The sequence below is a fragment of the Tupaia chinensis genome, unplaced genomic scaffold (genome assembly GCF_000334495.1).
Source record: "Tupaia chinensis unplaced genomic scaffold, TupChi_1.0 Scaffold149831_1, whole genome shotgun sequence".
NCBI classification, from domain to species: Eukaryota; Metazoa; Chordata; class Mammalia; order Scandentia; family Tupaiidae; genus Tupaia; species Tupaia belangeri.
The window spans coordinates 855,585-873,842 of NW_006209676.1; the positions used below are offsets into that span (position 1 = coordinate 855,585).

General features: G+C 42.5%; 1 protein-coding gene and 1 pseudogene across 1 annotated transcript; one reads left to right on the forward strand and one right to left on the reverse strand.

Moving 5' to 3' along the window:
• Positions 1 to 5,080, forward strand: part of LOC102470475 (40S ribosomal protein S6 pseudogene) — a 36,476-nt pseudogene extending 31,396 nt beyond the window's left edge.
• Positions 5,081 to 8,802: 3,722 nt separating this feature from the next.
• Positions 8,803 to 14,305, reverse strand: SLC35G2 (solute carrier family 35 member G2). The gene is made up of 2 exons (XM_006171542.3): positions 14,232 to 14,305; positions 8,803 to 10,251 (listed from the first exon to the last, which is right to left on the reverse strand). Exon 2 carries the CDS (start codon positions 10,235 to 10,237, stop codon positions 8,999 to 9,001), a length of 1,239 nt encoding a protein of 412 aa, XP_006171604.1. The 5' UTR covers positions 10,238 to 10,251; positions 14,232 to 14,305; the 3' UTR covers positions 8,803 to 8,998.
• Between the last annotated feature and the right edge of the window lie 3,953 nt (positions 14,306 to 18,258).

Here is an 18,258-nt window from a genome sequence, read left to right on the forward strand (position 1 = left end):
GGCCGCGCCGCGCCGGGATTGGGCGAGCGCGCCGTCAGTCAGGCGCCGCGCGGGGCGTGCGGTGAGCTGAGGCTGCGCGGGCAGAGAGAGCCGGGGCCGCAGTGCCGGGCGCCCCGCGACCTGGCGTTGCCGAGGCCGCTCCTGCTGATTGTCGTGAGCCGTCCTTCTCCGCGTCGCTGGAGAGACCCCCGCGGCAGAAAGGACTGCCTGCGAGCTCCGCGCCCACAGATGCGGGAGCCTCCTGGTTTCTGAAGCTCCCGGGTCTTCCCACCTGAAGGGTTTTAGGGGCGGGGAGCCATAAGACAAACAAAAAGGCCTGGAAACGGGGGACGGGGATGTCAGAAATAGGCGTGAGTTGAGAGACAAACCCAAGTGAACGGGATCCGAGGGTCCTCCGGGCGCCCGGTATGTGGGCGGCTTCCCGTCCCGGCTGCCGTGGCCCTGCGGTTTAGTAGACAGTGACCTTCAGAGCCAGGGCCGCGCGTTCTTAGTTGCCCGGCCCAGGCACCTGCTGGACATCAGAAAATTGTAATAGTTCTCCTCAACGACACTTTCCCCGCACAGGCTGCCTCTCTCTCTCTCTTTTTTTTTTTTTAAATAAGAGATTTTGCCATATGGTACATGGCGCTTGTCAGAGATTAGGATTTGGGCACCCACGCACTTAGCCATCACCCGCCGTTTGAGACTCGAACCACAATTAACTGTTAGACCATCTGGGATAGGGCGACTGTGTTCGACAGAGAGACAGGGGAAATCATACACACCCTCACTGCCCCCACGGAGAGGTGTGCAGTGGGGATGGGGGGATGGCCACGTTGTAATCCCTTCTCTTCCATTCTCTTCTGGAGATTTTGGGCATGAATGTACAAGCACCCGGGGTGAGTTTCAGGTTGGTCTGGGACTCGAATCACGTCCGACTATTTAGGAGTCCAACGACATAACCATTTTGCCATCCACTGTTCCTGGATAGGACGTGTGTGTTGGATGGAGAGACCGAAGAAATCACCCCTACAGGGGGCCTGGCCACGTTGCAATCCCTCTTCCACAGTTGTGTTCTGGAGACAAGTCTGGCCATGGTCAGGACTCAAACCACGGTGGACTAGAGGCACTCCAGTGAAGTAACCATTGGGCCATCTGCTGGTCCGACTCCACTCTTAACCTCCTCTGTGGCTCCAGGCAGGTGTTGGGGAAGCCTACTGAATTAGGTTCCTTTTTTAGAGCACTGGTCTTTTACCCATCTGAACTGTTGAAATGGTTTGACCTTATCCTAACCCAGGTTGTAAACTCCATTAAGTCAGAAACCATGTCATGTTTTCAGAACCCTGTTCTGCTTTCCCCATGTCACATGATAAAATGTTCAGTAAGTATTATTTGAGAAGTTAATACCCGTTCCTTTGCCTTTAATCCTGGCCCTGACTGTAAAGAGTTCTCTTTTTTCTGCATTTAACTTTAGAATTGCTTGCTAGAGGGGGTGGCAAGTGGTGTGATGGTTAAGGTGCTGGACTCTCACATGACTGACCATGGTTCGAGTCCTGGACTTGAAGGCTTGCTTTCTCAATTTCACTCTCCCTCTCTCTCTGTGTGTCTCTGGTCAAATTGAAGAATAATAATAAATGAATTAAATATTTTTAAAAAATAAATTATTTACTAGAGTGCTTATGGTGCACGTGCTTGGCCTGTCATGTGTAGGATCCCTTGGTCAAGCACAGATTACCTATAGCCTCTTCCCAGCCTCAAATTGACTGGGTCAGGTAAACCATGAAACTGGGCAAGAGCTACTCTTGCCTACATTCCATTATTAGCATCCACAGTGACTAATGCAAGTGAAGCTTGAATTCATTCTAGGCGTTTAAATAACTGCATATTTTAATCATTGTGTCTCCCTATAAATTCATATGCTAAAGCGTTAACCCTCAATGTGACTATATTTGGATGATCTAGACCTTTAGGAGATAATTAAGGGTAAATGAGATCTTAATGAGAGGCCCTAATCTAATATTATTAGTGTCTTTATAAAAAACAATAGAGGGACCAGCAGATGCCGAAATGGTTAAGTTGCTGGACTCATGGGTGACCGCGATTTGCGTCCCAGACCCGGAAGCTTGAAGCTCATGCTGTGTGCATGTGTGTGCATGCACGTGCGTGTCCAAAATCCCTAGTGGAGAATGGAGAAGGAATTGCAGTGTGGTCATCCCACCCTGTGGAGTGATTTTTCACTTTTTGTCCCTTTGTCCAGCGAGTACACGTACCCTGTAGCAAAAATCTCTCAAGAAACAAAAAAATAGAGGTCAGCAAGTGGTGTGGTGGTTAAGTGCTGGACTCCCACTTGCCAACTGTGGTTCAAGTCCCAGGCCTGGTGCCTTGCTTTCTCTTCTTTTTCTCTCTTGTGAGCATGTGCACCCTGTAGCAAATTTTAAAAATAATAATAAAATTAAGTAATATTTTTCAGAGTCTTTTGGTTTCTTTTGTCATAAGGTACATGTGCTCACCAGAGACAGAGAGAGACAGTAAGAAGGAAAGTGAGAAATCACACCCCTGAGGGGGATGGCCATGCCACCAATCCCTTCATTCTCCTCATGGGATTTTGGGCATGCACACACCTGGCATTAGTTTCAAGCCACTGGGTCCCGGACACAAACCACAGTTGACCATGTGAGATTCCAGCGCCTTAACCATCACATCACCTGCTGCCCCCAATAAATCTTTAAAAAGAGAGAGAGACTAGAGAACTCACTCTCCATGTATAGACACTGGGAGAAGGCAACCATCTGCAAGCCAGAAAGAGAAACTTCACAAACTGTGTGAGTTGAGTGACACACCCAAATAAGGTGCCATCTGACACCTTAGTCTTGGACTTCCCAGCCTCCAGAACTGTGAAAAAAATTAATTTTTTAAAAAAATTTTTGTGATAGGGCACGTGCGTTTGCCAGAAAGAGACAGACAGCAAGAAATCATCCCCTGGGGGGATGGCTACTCTGCAGTCCCTTCTGCACTCTCCTCTCAGGTCCTGGGCATGCATGCACATGCACCCAGCATGAGTTTAAGCCAATGGGCCCGGTACTCAAACCATGGTCCACAACATGAGAGTCCAGCAACATAGCCATTACGCCAACTACTGATTCCTAATTTCTAATTTTTTCTTTTTTTTTTTTTTTTGGAGAGGTTTTTGCTATAGGGCACGTGCGCTCACCAGACAGAGAGAGACAGAAAGACAGAAAGCAAGAAATCACCCCCCAGGGGGATGGTCACACCGCAATCCCTTCTCCATTCTCCTCTCGGGATCTTGGGCACGCACGCACACGCGCCCGGCGTGAGTTTCAAGCCACCGGGTCCGGGACACGAACCATGGTCGACTACATGGGAGTCCAGCGACATAGCCATTACACTAACTGCTAGTTCCTCTAATTTCTAATTTTTAGGGCACTTAATATGTGGTATTTTGTTATGGCAGCCCAAGCTAATATGATGGCTTTCTTATCTGTTTATACATCTTATAAAGTTTATGAATGGAAATGATACTATTCAGTTGTTGGAAAAGTCATGACACATTTTTACATAGAAAAAATACATCATGACCCTTCCAACCACACAATATATTCATCTTTGAAGCTGGCAAAACCATTGTCCAGAGGTTAAAACCATTTATCCAAAACTATACAGCAAAATTTTTAGTACACCTTGACTCAACTGTTAACTCTAGTTAGATTGGAGCAGTAATATAAACACAACAGGTAAAAACAGTCCTTTTTTGTCATACAAGGTACCTTATACTGCTATACTAACTTACCCTTAAGTGGGGTTATTAAATATGCTAAATTCATAAGTTTAGATTTTACTTTATAAGGGAATCTATATTGTGAGTAAACCAATAATCTGAGCAAACCCGTCACAAGATTTTGATTCATATCTCTTGATTACTTTATTTCACCTCTTGAAGCAATAAAAGTAGCAGCTGCAAGGGAGAAATCTTAGATCTGCTTTTTCACGAAAAGGTAAACATAGCTTTTCCTCTTAATTTCATTTATTGAATTTCCTCATCATCCATTCTTGCCGAGAACCCTTGGGGAAAAAAATACATGAAAAACAAAAGGATTCAAAGAAGAATAAGGGAGCAACAATGAAGTAGGGAACCATAGAGGGACAAAGTAGGTAGGCAGAAAGTCAGGTATGAAACTGCACTCAGAAGAAAAGGAGTCTGTGTGAGTTGTCCCAGAGGTTCCCTTTCACACACTTGTCTTCCCCAACTTCCAAACTTAAATTTGCGCATGGCTGCTGCTTCCTCTCTTTCAGGAGAACGGGGGCCCAAAACACGAATCATTCTTGTTAATTTATGCTGAGTCAACAAAGGACTAACTAGAATCAAGTAACAACAAAATTTAAGTAAAAACTTATGACCTGGAGGTGGGGCTTTGGATATGGTTAGCTAGTTTGTCTAGGATAAAAACATGCAGGCAAGGGACCAGCAGTTAGTGTAATGGCTATGTTGCTGGACTCCCACGTAGTCAAACAAGGTTTCCCCATGAAGCAGGGCATCTTGACCCACGGCCATGTCTGCCTGTTACTGAATAAGGGACATTCCTGTTACAGACCAAGGAGAACTGGAGAAAGAAAGCACAAATCTGTTTGGGGTTGCATTGTGGATGCCAATCTGAGCATTCTCGACTTGGTTATTGTTAAAAAAGGAAAGAAGGATATTCCAGGACTGACTGATACTACCGTGCCTCGACACCTGGGACCTAAGAGACCTAGCAGAATCCGAAAACTTTTCAGTCTCTCTAAAGATGATGTCCACCAATATGTTGTGAGAAAGCCCTTGAATAAAGAAGGTAAGAAACCTAGGACCAAAGCACCTAAGATTCAGCATCTTGTGACTCCCCGTATCCTGCAACACAAACACCAGCATATTGCTCTCAAGAAACAACGTACTAAGAAAAATAAGGAAGAGGCAGCAGAATATGCTTAACTTTTGGCCAAGAGAATGAAGGAGGCTAAAGAAAAACGCCAAGAACAGATTGTGAAGAGACACAGGCTGTCCTCTCTGAGAGCTTCTACTTCTAAGACTGAATCCAGTCAAAAATAAGATTTTTATGAGGAAGAAATAAATAAGATCAGATCTAAAACAAACAAACAAAAAACCATGCAGGCAACTCCCTGCATTAACTCCAAAAGGTAGGATTTGGGAAGACATGGAAGGAAAAAAATGAACCTCCATTTTTCAGGTCCTTTTCCAAGAAACTATTGATAGCTTATGGTTAGAAATGGTTAGATAATGATCTAGAGTTTGATATCACTGTCAGGCAGGCTTGTTTAAGACAAAAAAAGTTCTACCAACCAATAAGCAAAAAAGGGACAAATAAGATTCAACTGAGATACAGAAATTAGGAGGCCCTGTAACTAAACTTAATTTCAGGGTTGAGTAGTAGTATGTTTCTATATGCATTCATTCAATAAAAATTTATTAAGAGTCCAGTTTGAGGCCAGCCCGTGCCATGCTGGTTAAGGTGGCTAGATCCCATGTGGCTAAGTCCATGGTTTGAGTCCTAGACCTGCAAGCTTGGAAAACACACTGGGTGCACATGCATGTGTGCCTTAAATCCTGAGAGGAAAATGAAGAAGGAGGGGTTTCGGCATAAACATGCTCCTTGGGGGGTGATTTTTCACTTATCCTCCTCATTCTCTTTCTCTCTTTCTCTCTGGCTAGTGAACACACACTATAGCAAAAAACTAAAAAAAAAAAAAATTTTTTTTAAATGTTCACTGTTAGTTACTACACAATTGGTAATGGAAACCTAAGATCACTCTACCTTAAGGGAGCTCAATACAGTGTCAGGGAATAAGATTTAAACATGTTTATTACTAATATAGTAAATACAACTGATAGCTACAGAGGAGCATTAAGTCATAGGGAGAGTAGTTATATGATCAGGCTAGTCAGGCAAAACAGAAATGGACTTTCCACATAGAAGGGCCTGCAATAAAAAGGTATTAAAAAATAGTAGAATACTGCTGAACAAAATGGTTAGAAATATAAGCAATAGCCAGATTATGGAAGCTAAGGACCTAAACTTTATCCTACAGGCAATGAGAAGCCATCAGATGGTTTTCTTTCAGCATTTCGAAAATAATCATTCTGTTGTTTTCTGGCCTCTCTATTTCTCCTGACAAGCCAGCTTTAATTCTTATCATTATTTTACTATATCTGATATCTTTTCCTCTGTTTTTAAGATGTTTGTTTCTTGGGGCCACCAGGTGGCATGGTGGTTAAGGCACTAGTTTCCCATATGGCCAACTGTGGTTCAAGTCTTGGACCTGGAGGCTTAAAAAACATGCCAGATGTATGTGCACATGTGTGTGCCCAAAATCCCAGGAGAAGGGATTGAGGCATGACCATCTCTTTTGGGAAGTGATTTCTCACTGTCCCTCTCTCTGTCTCTCCAGCAAGTGCATGTGCTCTATAGCCAAAAACTAAAAAAAAAAATTTTGTTTGTTTGTTTATCAGCATCCACTATAATGCTTTTAGGTGTATTTTTGTTTTGTTTTGTTTTTTAATCTCATGCTTATCCTGCTTAGGGTTCACCTAGTTCTCTGGATCTGTAGGTTGCTGGAGATTTTCACTTGTTTGTTTTCTTGGTTTGTTTTTTATCAGATTTGGTGAATTTTGGCTAACTTGTCTTTATATATTTTTTTCTGCCCCATTCTTTCTCTCTCTCCTATAGTTGTACTTATGCTAAACTTAGTATAGGTCATTCAGACTCTGTTCCTTTTTTAAAAAATATTTTTCTGTGTTTAAATTTGCATAATTTCTATTACAAGCCAGTATCTAATAATGCCTGAAAATGTAAATTTTTAATATTTTCCCTAAGCACAGGTTGTGGATTCCTTTGGGGAAGGTTTGGAGATGTACTGGTCAAAAAAACAGAAATCACAAGATATTATGACAGGATTTAGTATGGGGTACTGATGGACTGGGGAAAAAAAAAAAAAACACAGAGAGAACACTGAAGTAGTCTAGAGGTAATAACTGCCCCTTGGGCTAGTGAAAGGGGAAGGAAAGTTGGACTATCAGGTCTCAGAAGCTCAGAGGAATAACCCAGCTAAGCTATTGCTCGAACCCTGAGAGGATGCTGTCCATCTGGTCCTGCTACTTCTGAAAGGGATATGATGAAACTGGTTTTGGGAGATGCCTGAAGAAGCTCAAGAAATCAATTGCTGCTGCTAGAACAAAGGGTTATTGCTTACTGTTGGAGTAACCGTGACAGAAATGTCAAGCAAATAGAAAGGAGGAAGTCCCTTCTTCCCTCTCTCGTCCAGTTTCCCTCTAATGCCCTTTATGGTGGAACCTAGTGAGACACCAGCTGGCATAAAAAAAATGTAGTTTGCAGGATGTGAGCTGTAGCATCACAGGGGAAAGTCTGAAAGAGCCCATGTAGCTAAGAGACAATACTTGAATGACCAATACCATATCAATGTTTGCTTGTCCCCAATCGGTAAGAATGGCTACTAGACTCAAATGAATGCCCTCTTACATGCTTTTACACACTTTTATATCCTTTGGAAAAGAATCTTAGAACATCATGTCGATTTTCTGCTATACTAGGATTATTGCTAGTGTCTTTTTTCAGAAGCAAAGAGTACCTTTGCTGCAGCTCACACATACACTTGTCAGGGAATTATGAACAAGGGAGGAGATCTACATAACTGCAGGTAAGTAGCCACTCTTCCAACATGAAGTCTTTCACCATTAAGCATAAACGGCCTGGACTGGATAGGACCGACTCCATGTCCTGTGCTTGCCCACTGTGGCCATAGCAAGGGAAAGATCAATTTATAGTTTCCTGCTCCAGTGTTGGACAACCACCCATTTCAGCCAAAGGTACTAAAAGAAACAGTTCCTTTCCCTTTTTCCCTTTTTTTTTTTTTTTGGAGAGGCCTTTCACTATAGGGCACATGCGCTCACCAGACACAGAGAGACAGAAAGCGAGAAATCACCCCCCAGAGGGGATGGCCACGCCGCAAACCCTTCTCCTCCATTCTCCTCTTGGGATCTTGGGCACGCACGCCCATGCGCCCGGCGTGGATTTTAAGCCACCGGATCCGGGACGTGAACCACGGTCGACTAAGTGGGAGTCCAGCGACATAGCCATTACGCTAACTGCTGGTCTCACAGTTCCTTTCCTTTGTTCCTTCTTTCCTGCCTCAACTTAAAACTCCTCTATTCAGCTTTATCTCCAATAGTTTTTTTCTTTTCTTTTTTCTTTTCTTTTCTTTTCTTTTCTACTTTTTTAGGTTTCTGCCATAGGGTGCATGTACTCACAGGAGACAGTGAGAAGGAAAGTGAGAAATCACTTCCTAGACGAGGTGGCCTCGTCACAACCTCTTCTTCTCCATTCTCCTTCTGCGACCTTGGGCATGCATGGACATGTGCCTAGCATAATTGTCTAAGCCACCAGGTCCGGGACTTGAACCACAGGTGGCCCTGTGGGAGTCCAGTGACATAACCACACCACGTGCTGGGCCTCCGGTAATTTTCTAATGCAAGTTGATGATAAAACAGGACTTGGTGTTCAACATTTCACCTCATGATATACTTTTCACAAATAAAGATTTTTCAATATTGAAGGATTTTTGTTGAACATTTGTAGAACATTGGGCATGAACTTTTTTTTTATGTTTGAACTTCAGTTCCACAGAAGTTCCATCTGAAAAGAGTAATTTCTTCAAGTCTCGTTTTAGCACTGTAAGTTAATTTTCTAATTCTACCACAGTTACCACAAATTTGATCATAATAATAAAGACAGCAGGTCTTGGTATATTTCACATATTTAATATTTGTATTTGAATATATTAGACTAGAATAATCATTTTTACATCTGCATATATTAATCAAACATATAGCACTTTGTCAATTATACAACACAAAAAACATTTGTAGGTAAACATTAAAATGGCAGTGTACATATTCATAACTGAATATTAACAGGTAATATTAATCAGGTATTCATTTGATGGGCGAGTCTAGTATTTCCTGATAATCCTGCCGCTTTAAATTCCTCCAGTAAAGTTTATAGCCAGCAAGGACAAAAACACTAATCATAATGATTACCCCTCCAAAGACATCATAGATACTAGGAAATATGTGTAACACTAGAAGCTGCAAGATCATAGCTACTACAATCTCCAGATGTTGCACTGTGCTGACCAAAGCTGGATGGAATTTATCCAGTGCATAATAAACTCCCAAGAAGGCAGCCGTAGAACAGACACATATAGCAATGAGATAACTCCAGGTTTCTCCATCTAGTGGGATGATGGGTTCTTGAAGAACGAACATAGTAGATAGTCCCCACAGCGTCCCAGTCCAGCCGAAGGTAAACAGTGCAGTCCACATGCTGATTTTCTCCCTGATGGATCTGTATACTATCATAGAAAGAGCAGTGGTCAATCCAGCCATCACGGTCATGGTGTACCCAAAGGCTTCTTTCCAGGCATTTAGCACAGAATTGTCTTCATCAACAATGTTGGGGATCATGACAAGACAAACACCCAAGATGCTGCAAACAACGGTAGCCATGTCAACATAAGCCATCTTCTCATCCACAAGTAAAAAAGCCAAAATGGCACTGAAGACTGTGGTTGTGGCTCTCCACATAGTGGTCCCATTGCTGGGAGGAACTATCGAAAATGATGTGTAAGCACAGGTGATAGAAATTACATTACACACACCATAAAAGAAGAGTCGTAATCTGTATCCCCTAGGTCCAAAGGGGGCCTCCTGATAGTAACACACAACTAACACAGATAAGACCTGCAAGACAGAACGGATAAAAATTAGTTCTAGAGACGGAACTTTAGAACGATCAGAAACAAGCCTAGTGATAAGAGCTACACATCCGTGAGCCAAAGCAGATCCAAATAGCACTATCCACATTTTTCGCGATTGAAAAATATTTTTTTCTGCAAAGCTCTGGAACTGTCCAATCTCATTAGTCGTTGGGTCTTCTGTTGGTGGAGGTTGGGTATCCATTGCTCCAAAGAAAGTTCTTCCTTTTCTTTTCATTTCAGTCAGCAGACCTTTCTTTGGATTTTCTTCCATAAAATTTCCATAATCTTCATTGATTTCTTCATATCCATCATCCCCTGGCTGGGGATAATGAGAAGTATACTTCACCATCACTGTGTTGGGATGTATTTTCACCCGTTTTTTAACTGGATATTTTTTAGAAGGAGAAGTATCCATTTCTTCAGATTATTCTAGTTAAAAAGAAAAAACAAAACACAAAAATATACGTATTTATCCATAAAAAATTTAGTGTTCATTTTTATTATAATCATTTCTACCAGCTAAATGATAGAAAGCAGAAGTTGCAACAGAAGTCTTGAAAAAAACCTAGGGACCAGCAGGTAACATGGTGGCTGAGGGCGCTGGACTCCCACATGACTGACCATGGGTCAAGTCCTAGACCTGGTACCTTGCTTTCCCTCTTTCCCCCCCCCCCCCTGTCTATCTGATCAAACTGGAAAATAATAAAAGTTAAATAAAATAATTCTTTTCCAAAAAAAACTAGGGTCAGCTCTGTAGCCTAAGGATAAAGGCAGCCAAATGCCACACGCCTAACCTTGCAGGTTGAGTCCTGGACCCAGCAGCCTGAGAAACACTCTAGGCACGTGTGCATGCATACCCAAATAAAAAGGAAGGAGAGATGGAGAAGAGGGCATAGTGACATGACCATTCCCCATGGGTGTGGTGCTTTCTCCCCTTCCTCTCTATGTCTCTCTCTCTCTCTGTCTCTCCAAGTGCTCATGACCTCCAGCACACACACTAAAATCTAATAGAGAAGATCTAGCAATATGCCTTATCAGATGTGAGGACCCCATTGGAATTGTTTACCTTTTTTCACTCCTATCTTAAGGATGCCCCCCACCCCCGTCTTATTTTTTGTCCCACTTTAGTTCTACCTCCCATTTTTACTTCACAAATTGATGTTCTCCCATCTTTTTACTCCTACCTGTCTCTTTATCCATCCAATAAGAAAAACACAGAAAAATAAATAACTTAGATCAAATTTTTCATTCTCATCATAATCACTTGTCTGTGTTATAAGTAGAAAAGTGCAATGGCTTTTGTATAATCAATTCTCTAAGGTACCAGAATCTGCCTTATATTACAAATTATAGTAATTTTGCAACATTTGTTCTCGGTTCTCCATACACTTTCAGATATACTACATTGAAATTAGAAAACAAATAAAATAGGACCAGCCCCATAGCCAAGTAGTTAAGGAATCTGGATCTCATATGGCCAACCAAGGTTCAAGTCCTGGCCCCCACAGCTTGGGGAACATGCAAGGTGCATGTTCATAAATGCCTTAAATCTCAAAGGGATAGCAACATGGAGGGTTTATGGTGTGACCATACCCCATTGAGAAATGCTTTCTCCCTCTCTCTGTCAAGCACATGCACCCTCTGGCAATTAAAAAGAAAAAGAAAGAATAATAAATGAAATAAACTCAGTAACACTTATACATTATTGGTGGTAATATAAATTGTACAACCTTTCTGATGAACAATTTGGCAATATGTATTAAAATTTTAACTGGAGGGCCCAGCAGGTGGTGGGGTGGTTAAGGTGCTGGATCCCACATGGTCAACTCCATGGTTCAAGTCCTGGACTTGAAAACAGGTGCCTGCATTCCCAAAATCCCAGGAGGAGAATGGAGGAAAGGGATTGAGGATTGCCATCCCCCTCCCAGGGGTGGAGGGAGGATGTGATTTCTCACTTTCTCTCTGTCTCTGTCTCTCTCCAATAAGCAAAAGCACCCTGTGGCAAAAGAAAAAAAAAATTTAACTGGAAATTACCCTTTATTTAGTAAAATTTTATCCTAAAGAAATTATCACAAGATGATTTTTACATCCTGTGTAAAAGAAAAAAAAAAAGAAAGAAAAAATCAGAATACACATTTATATTTGCTTATGTAACAGCTGAATGATGGAAAGATACAAAGCAAACTAATGATTGGGGTGCAACAGAACAAGAATAGAAGAAAATCTCTTTGCTGTTTATTTTTTATATTTTTATTTTCAAATTGTGATACTGTTTAAAAAATAAAATAAATGTTCATCTTTTTAGAAAAAAATGGATATAAAAAGAGTGGAAATGTACACACAGTAAAGTTCATTGTAGCTTACTATGATGAACCTTCATAAAGTGGAATATTATGCTGTACATCCATTAAAAACAATAATGGAAATCTTTCTTGGCATGAAAATATGTCTACTACGTACTATCTAGTAGGATAAAAAATTAAGCTTGTAGGAATTAAATGAAATAATGCATATAAAGAATTTGCCACATTGCTGGCATACTGGCATACAGTAGCCCCCACCCCACCCCCAGAGGGCCTGTGCACTATCCAGAGAGCGAGAGAAAGGGAAGGAGAAAGTACCTCCCCAGTGGGAGGTGGTCATCCCAGAATCCCTTCTCCTCCATTTCTCCATCCTATTAGGATTTGGGGCACACACACACACACAAGTGTCCAGCATGTTTTTCAGGCCACCAGTCCTGCATCTGGCGGCTTGCTTTCTCACTTTCTCTCTATACATATCTGACTTTCTGTTTCTTCTGGTGAGCACACATGCCCTGTGGCAAATTTTAAAAATAATAATAATATTAAATAATTCTTTTTTAAAAAGAAAATGACAGCAAATAAATAGATAAATATTTTAATCTTTTTTATTATTTTATTTAACTTTATTCATTCACTTATTTATTTCAATTTGACCTGAGAGGGATAGAGTGAGAGAGAGAGAAAGCAAGCCACCAGGTCTGGTACTCGAACCACAGTTGGCCACGTGGGAGTCCAGCACCCTTAACCACCAAACCACCTGCTGGCCCCAATATTTTTTAATCTATAAAAATATAAATAAAAGTCAACATCTTCAGCTGGAAGAAGTCATGAAAAAACACCACCTGTGCGTCCCAGCTCTTCAGTTCTAGCTTGAACCTTTTACATTTCCTTCCTATACATCACTATCATGCTAATCTAATTTTTTTTTTTTTTTTTTTTTTTTTTAGGTTTTTGACATAGGGTCCCAAACCTAAAAGGGAAAAGTGAGAAATCAACCCCCAGTCCCTTCTCCTCCATTCTCCTTTCAGGACTTTTAGCACGCATACAGATGTGCCCAGCATGATTTTCAAACCTCCAGTGAGAACTCAACTGCAGCTGGAATCCAGTGCCTTAACTACCACACCACCCGCTGGCCTCTAATCTTCATTATTTTTGTGCCCAATTTCTACCAGAATATTTCCACTTCAAATCAGCTTCAGCTTTAATAATTCCAAAATGAAATGTCTTGAACTCTCAAATTCGTTTTCCTTTCCTAACTTCCTCATTTTTGTTTGTAGTACTATCATTCTTCCAGTTCCCCAAACTAGAAGCCAAAGAATATTCTGAATTATCCTTTCTGCTATCACACTTCCATTGGGTCATCAATCATATTGTTTTTGTCTATGATATATTTCTCACATTATCCTTTTCTTCTCCAGTTCCATTTGCCTTTATGATTCTGGATTACCTTATTTTGAATTCTTATTTAGAATATTGCAACAGCAGGGACCAGCAGGTGGTGTAATGGCTATGTCGCTGGACTCCCATGTAGTCGACCGCGGTTCGAGTCCTGGACCAAGTGGCTTAATCTCACGCCAGGTGCGTGTGCGTGCGTGCCCAAGATCCTGAGAGGAGAATGGAGGGGAAGGGATTGTGGCATGGCCATTCCCCCAGGGGGTGATTTCTCGCTTTCTGTCTCTCTGTCTCTCTCTGTTGGTCTGGTGAGCACACGTGCCCTATGGCAAAAACCTCTCCCAAAAAAAAGGATATTGCAACAGCATCCTAACTAGTTCACTTGAATCCCAGTCTTTCTCTTCTAAAATCCACCTATATTATCCTACTGTCACATCAATCTATCATTATAGGATTCAGAACTAAACAAAACCTTCTCTCTAGCTTTCCCCATTCAAGAACCTACAGTGATTTCCTACTGAACACCTTATTGAATCTCAGCTCCTCTGCCTGGCTCTCAAAATCCTGCCTACTCTAGCCCCTATGGCTACTTTGCCCCTTGACCCAGCAGCGGGGACACATGCTACTAAGAGACTGTACTCCACAGGCTGGGACCACAGGAGGCCCATGTTCGACTTCTAGCCCAACCTAAAGATTAGGTGTGGAGGCATGCACCTGGAATCCCAGAGACTTTTAGAGACTGAGACATGAGGATTGTGAACTTGAAGCTGGCCTGGACAACTTAGTGAGACCTTGTCTGCAAGAGCCAGGTATGACGGTGCACACCTGTGGTCCCAGCTACTCAGGATGCAGAGGCAGGAGGATTGCAATGCAGCAAGACTCTGTCTTTAAAATAAAAAAGAGAAAGTGAGAGAGGGAGGGAGGAAGGAACAAAACAAATTCTTAGCAATTCAAGACCTGTACTTCATTCTGAGCAACTATTCCAATGTTCTCATTTCCCCTAAATGCATTCATTTCCTTAAGCCTTTATTCTCCCTAGTTTCTCTATTATTCAAACTTTTTAAATACCACAACTTTTTTTCTTTCTTTTTTTTGGAGAGGTTTTTGCTATAGGGCATGTGCGCTCGCCAGAAAGACAGAGAGAGACAGAGAGACAGAAAGTGAGAAATCACCCCCCCAGGGGAGATGGCCACGCCACAATCCCTTCTCCATTCTTTTCTTGGGATCTTGGGCACGCACGCACACATGCCTGGTGTGAGTTTAAGCCACTGGGTCCGGGACTCAAACCGTGGTCAACTACATGGGAATCCAGCAACATAGCCGTTACACCAACTGCTGGTCCCCAAAATACCACAAATTTTAAGGCTCAGTCCAGATTCTTTTAGAAACAGCTTTTCCCTGCCCTCTTTAGCCTTCCTTGTTAAAACAATTGTAGTAGTTCTCCTAATTTAATTTTTTAAAATTATGCCAGATAGTGTATGCACACAGGTGAGAGAGAGAATAAGAAAGTTACCCCACAGTGGAGCCTGGTCCCAGCACAATCCTTTCTCCTTCAGTTCTCCATCTGACCAGGATTCTGGGCATGCACATATGTCCAGTATGTTTTTTCAAGCTGATGAAACCAGGACTCTAACCCATGGAGATGCCAGCTTCCTCTGCACAGTGCCTAGCCACTACACTGTGGGGCCAGTTATACTTGTATAACATAATCATTTTGTTACCTAGTCTGTGAATAGTTACCAAATCTAGTCAACTCAGGGGAGTATATTTGTTTTCAATCATTGTGCCCAAATCTGCTATGTCAAATCTCCTTTTCTTTTTGGCCAGCAATTGTCTTAATGATGTCTCAGTTAGACCCCATAACTTCCCACTTGCAGTATGTTGTTAAAATTTTGTCTTATAAACACCAGAAGATGGAGAAATGGTTATGTTGCTGAACTCCCACGTAGTCGACAGCAGTTCAAATTCTGAACCTGGTGGCTTAAAACTCACGTTGGGCATGTGTGCGTGCGTTGCCCAAAATCCCAAGAGGAGAATGGAGGAGAAAGGATTGCGGTGTGGCCATCCCCCCTGAGGTGTGATTTCTTGCTTTCTGTCTCTCTGTCACTCTCTTTCTGGCAAGCACACATGCCCTATTAGCAAAAATCTCTCTAAAAAAACAATAGTCTTACATCCATTTCCCTTTTCCACTGCAATCCAGATTTGTAGCTCCAGAGGCACGAACAGTGAGGAGATGTGGACACTGTTTTACCCTTTCTCCCATCCTTCCCTTCAGAGACTGTGAGAAGAAAGGAAATATGGTCTGCCTCTCAGACACCTCCAGTTCCCTCTGGTAGGTTCCAGCCCCCAGTATTTCGGCATGGGGAGGAAGGAAAGAAAGGGCACGTGTCTTGTGTATTGGCTGCTGTTGTATGATATGTAAACTTGACCAGGCTAAACTTCAGTCTCTAGTTGTTTAATTAAACACTGATCTCAGTGCTGATCTGAGAGGATTTTACAGATATGCTAAAAGTCCCTCATCAGCTGACTTAAGGTTAATTAAAAGAAAGACCTTAGTGGGACTAACCTAATCAGGTGAACCCCCTTTTTTTTTTGGAGAGGTTTTTGCCATCGGGCCCATGTGCTCGCCAGACAGAGACAGAGAGACAGAAAGCGAGAAATCACCCCCCAGGGGGATGGTCACACTGCAGTCCCTTCTCCTCCGTTCTCCTCTCGGGATCTTGGGCACGCACGCACATACACCCAGCGTGAGTTTTAAGCCACTGGGTCCGGGACACGAACCGCGGTCGACTATGTGGGAGTCCAGCAACATAGCCATTACACTAACTGCTGGTCCCATCAGGTGAACCCTTTAAAAGGGGGCTAAGGCCTTTCTTACGTTCAGAGATTCCATACGTTTTTTTTCTTTTTTCTTTTTTTTGGGAGAGGTTTTTGCTATAGGGTGCGTGCACTCGCCAGACAAGACAGAGCGAGACAGAGAGACAGAAAGCGAGAAATCACCCCCCAGGGGGATGGTCACACTGCAGTCCCTTCTCCTCCGTTCTCCTCTCGGGATCTTGGGCACGAACGCACACGCACCTGGCGTGAGTTTAAGCCACCAGGTCCAGGACTCGAACTGTGGTCAACTACTTGGGAGTCCAGTGACACAGCCATTACACTAACTGCTGGTCTGTGGGGAGCCGCCCACATCAAAATGGCTGCCATGACCCTCACTGCTTAAAATGGCCGGTGTGACCTTGACACATACACCAGGAACACAGACCTCCTGGTTCAGACAGAACTGACAGGTCCTCAATTAGGTCCGCTGTAAACCCCGCCTACCTTCCTCTGCCTTGTGTATATAAGAAAGTACTCTGGCCCTCAATAAACGAGCGAAACCTTTATACCATCAAGAGCTGTGACACTGTGTGAGCTGTGATACTTCTTTCGCTCCCATGCTGAGACGCTGCGCCGATTCCAGACCTCCACCCCCTCGCTCGAGTTCCCTGCCCGATTCGTCCCGCGGGTCGGGACACTGGTCCCCAAAGATTCCATACAGTTCAAGTCCTTGGAATTCCTTCCTGCTCATGAGCTTCCTTTCCTACTGCCGGTGGACAACATACTTCAACTGTGCTCAGGGTTTCAACCTGCTCTTACTCTCCCTTCCTGATTGCCTGCCCACTGACTTCAGACTTGCTTATCCAGCCCCACAAGAGCACACACCAATGCGTTGAAATAAATTTCCTATGGCTCTGTGTCTCCGATTGGACTTTGATACATGTTGGAATTCTCTTTGCTGTTTCTCTAGTAACTCTGAGAGGCTCCCAATGTCTTTCAGAACGGTAGGTATCCAAATGCAGTTATCACCCGTAAATTCTGTAAGGCCTCCTCGGTGCACAAACCCCTGATGTGAGAGAAACTTGTCCCCTAGGGTTTATCATCCGTGGATCTTTGCTGTTTGATCTTCTTGCCTGGTGGGCAGTTCTTTGGGGCAGTTACCCACAGTATACACTTAGCCCTGGCAAACTGTCATTCAGTGATCATATGGGCCACTTGCTGTTGTCTCCTTTTCTCCAATGTACTTTCTCTTTGCTCAAGCAAGTAAAGGGCAAATTAGAATGTGCTATCTAAGCAGATTTTTCAATTCGGGAAGGAAAAGGCACACTCAATTGTTGCAAATAACTCTGGTAACTTTCAGTCTCCTCCAGCTTTAAGAGGAAATATCCCTCTCCTCTAATCTATAAGGAAAAAATACATTTTTCTTAAACTAAAGACCCATAACTGATAATACGACCCCTCTGTATTTCTATGCAAAAATGTGTCATGACTTCTGCAGGAGACCCTCCCTTAATCCAATCCTGAATAGAATCTATGCTCCCTATTGTCAAAAACTTTATGAGCTGATAATTGGAACTCGTGGCCTCTCTCCCTTTACTTGTATGTATCACTTTTTCAATAACTCTTCTGGAAGACAACTGTATATAGCAGAGATAGTGTAAAGGGAGAGTGGGAAAGGGCAGAGGGACAAACATAGGGAAAAAAAAAAGGAAGAAAAAAAACATATATATACATAAGCATGAAAGTAGAAATGGAATATTATTGATGATAACATGCTTGATTAAGTCACTATGCAATCTATTCTAGATGGGAAATTACATTTAGTACGTTGTGATGATGCTCAGGGAATGAATGTTAGGTAACAAACAAAAAAAAAAGGTAAAACTATTCGTACCATTTTAAAAAAAAAAAGGATATTTGATGG